Here is a 1,133-nt window from a genome sequence, read left to right as displayed (position 1 = left end):
CACTGGCTATAACCAACTTACTGTTAGAATCAACTCTAAGAGGATTAATAGTAGTGGATGTGGTTAGTTCTGAAGTTTCTTTTAAAGGCATTTCTGGGGCCGGCTCTGATGTTAGATCTATTATTGTTTTTGGAATTATATGTATTGACGAGTTATTCATACCCATATAACGAGCTCTTTTGATAGCGTTAGAATTTTGAGTATTGTTGTCTGTATCACGGAGTCTTTTATTTGGATTAGATAGATCTAATGGCTGGTCATCTGCTTGCATAGGTTGGTTAGTATTGTCAGATGAAACAGAACTATAATTGTTATGCATACCCCACAGCAATGGTGTACTACTTGTGCTTGGATTATTTGTTGTACTTGAATTTTTCTTATACATTGATTCAAACCCCCCGCAAATTACAATTTCTATACTTATTATAAACATCAGTCCAAATGTAATACATTTTTTTCTTAACTGCTTCATATTGTTCTTACATTTTAATAAATCGTAAATTCTTATATAGTTTGAAATATTTTATAGTTTAGAGATGCTATAGAACAAAATAACCAATCAGTTAAACATGAAATGTCATTTTTATTTAGAATTTTCTAATGACATATATATTCTATATATTTTATTATGTTTAGCCAAGTCTATTTCGGGTTATATTTATAAAAATAGAATTCATTGGTCAGTTTTTTCTTTCTGTATACAGAATATTGTTCAAGAAACTAATTTGCACATACCACATATTATAAATTTAGTATATGTGAAGTAGCCATGGTTTATTAAAAATAAAATATTAGTTATGTCTTACAGTATGTGAATAATAAGTATTTTCTTTAATTTTAGTGTTATTTTTCTATAAATAAAAATAGAATTTATTTCAATTTCATTTTAATACTACTATTGTTATTATGTATTTGAACCATAAATTATTAAATATTTGTCACTAATTCCTTCTTCTCTTACTCTTTAACCATAGATACTATAAGTAGTTTTATTTTACTTAACTTGATACAATCACTTCTTTAATATATAATATGCATTACTTCTACCATGTGCCCTCTTTCTAAGTACTTTATTGTTCTTTATTTCTTTCTATATATTCTATTGCACTTCCTTCTAACTCTTTCTTTCTTTC

The 1,133-nt window shown here is 26.8% G+C and overlaps 1 protein-coding gene across 1 annotated transcript; it reads right to left on the bottom strand.

Moving 5' to 3' along the window:
• Positions 1-475, bottom strand: NEPG_02652 (uncharacterized protein; the record flags this gene model as incomplete). Its single annotated transcript, XM_013205025.1, has 1 exon — positions 1-475. A coding segment is annotated over exon 1 (472 nt), but the record flags the coding sequence as incomplete, so codon positions are not given.
• Between the last annotated feature and the right edge of the window lie 658 nt (positions 476-1,133).

Source organism: Nematocida parisii, assembly GCF_000250985.1.
Source record: "Nematocida parisii ERTm1 unplaced genomic scaffold supercont1.29, whole genome shotgun sequence".
NCBI lineage: Eukaryota > Fungi > Microsporidia > Nematocida > Nematocida parisii.
Note: the sequence above shows the minus strand (reverse complement) of the source record. Positions and strands in the feature narration are given on the sequence as shown.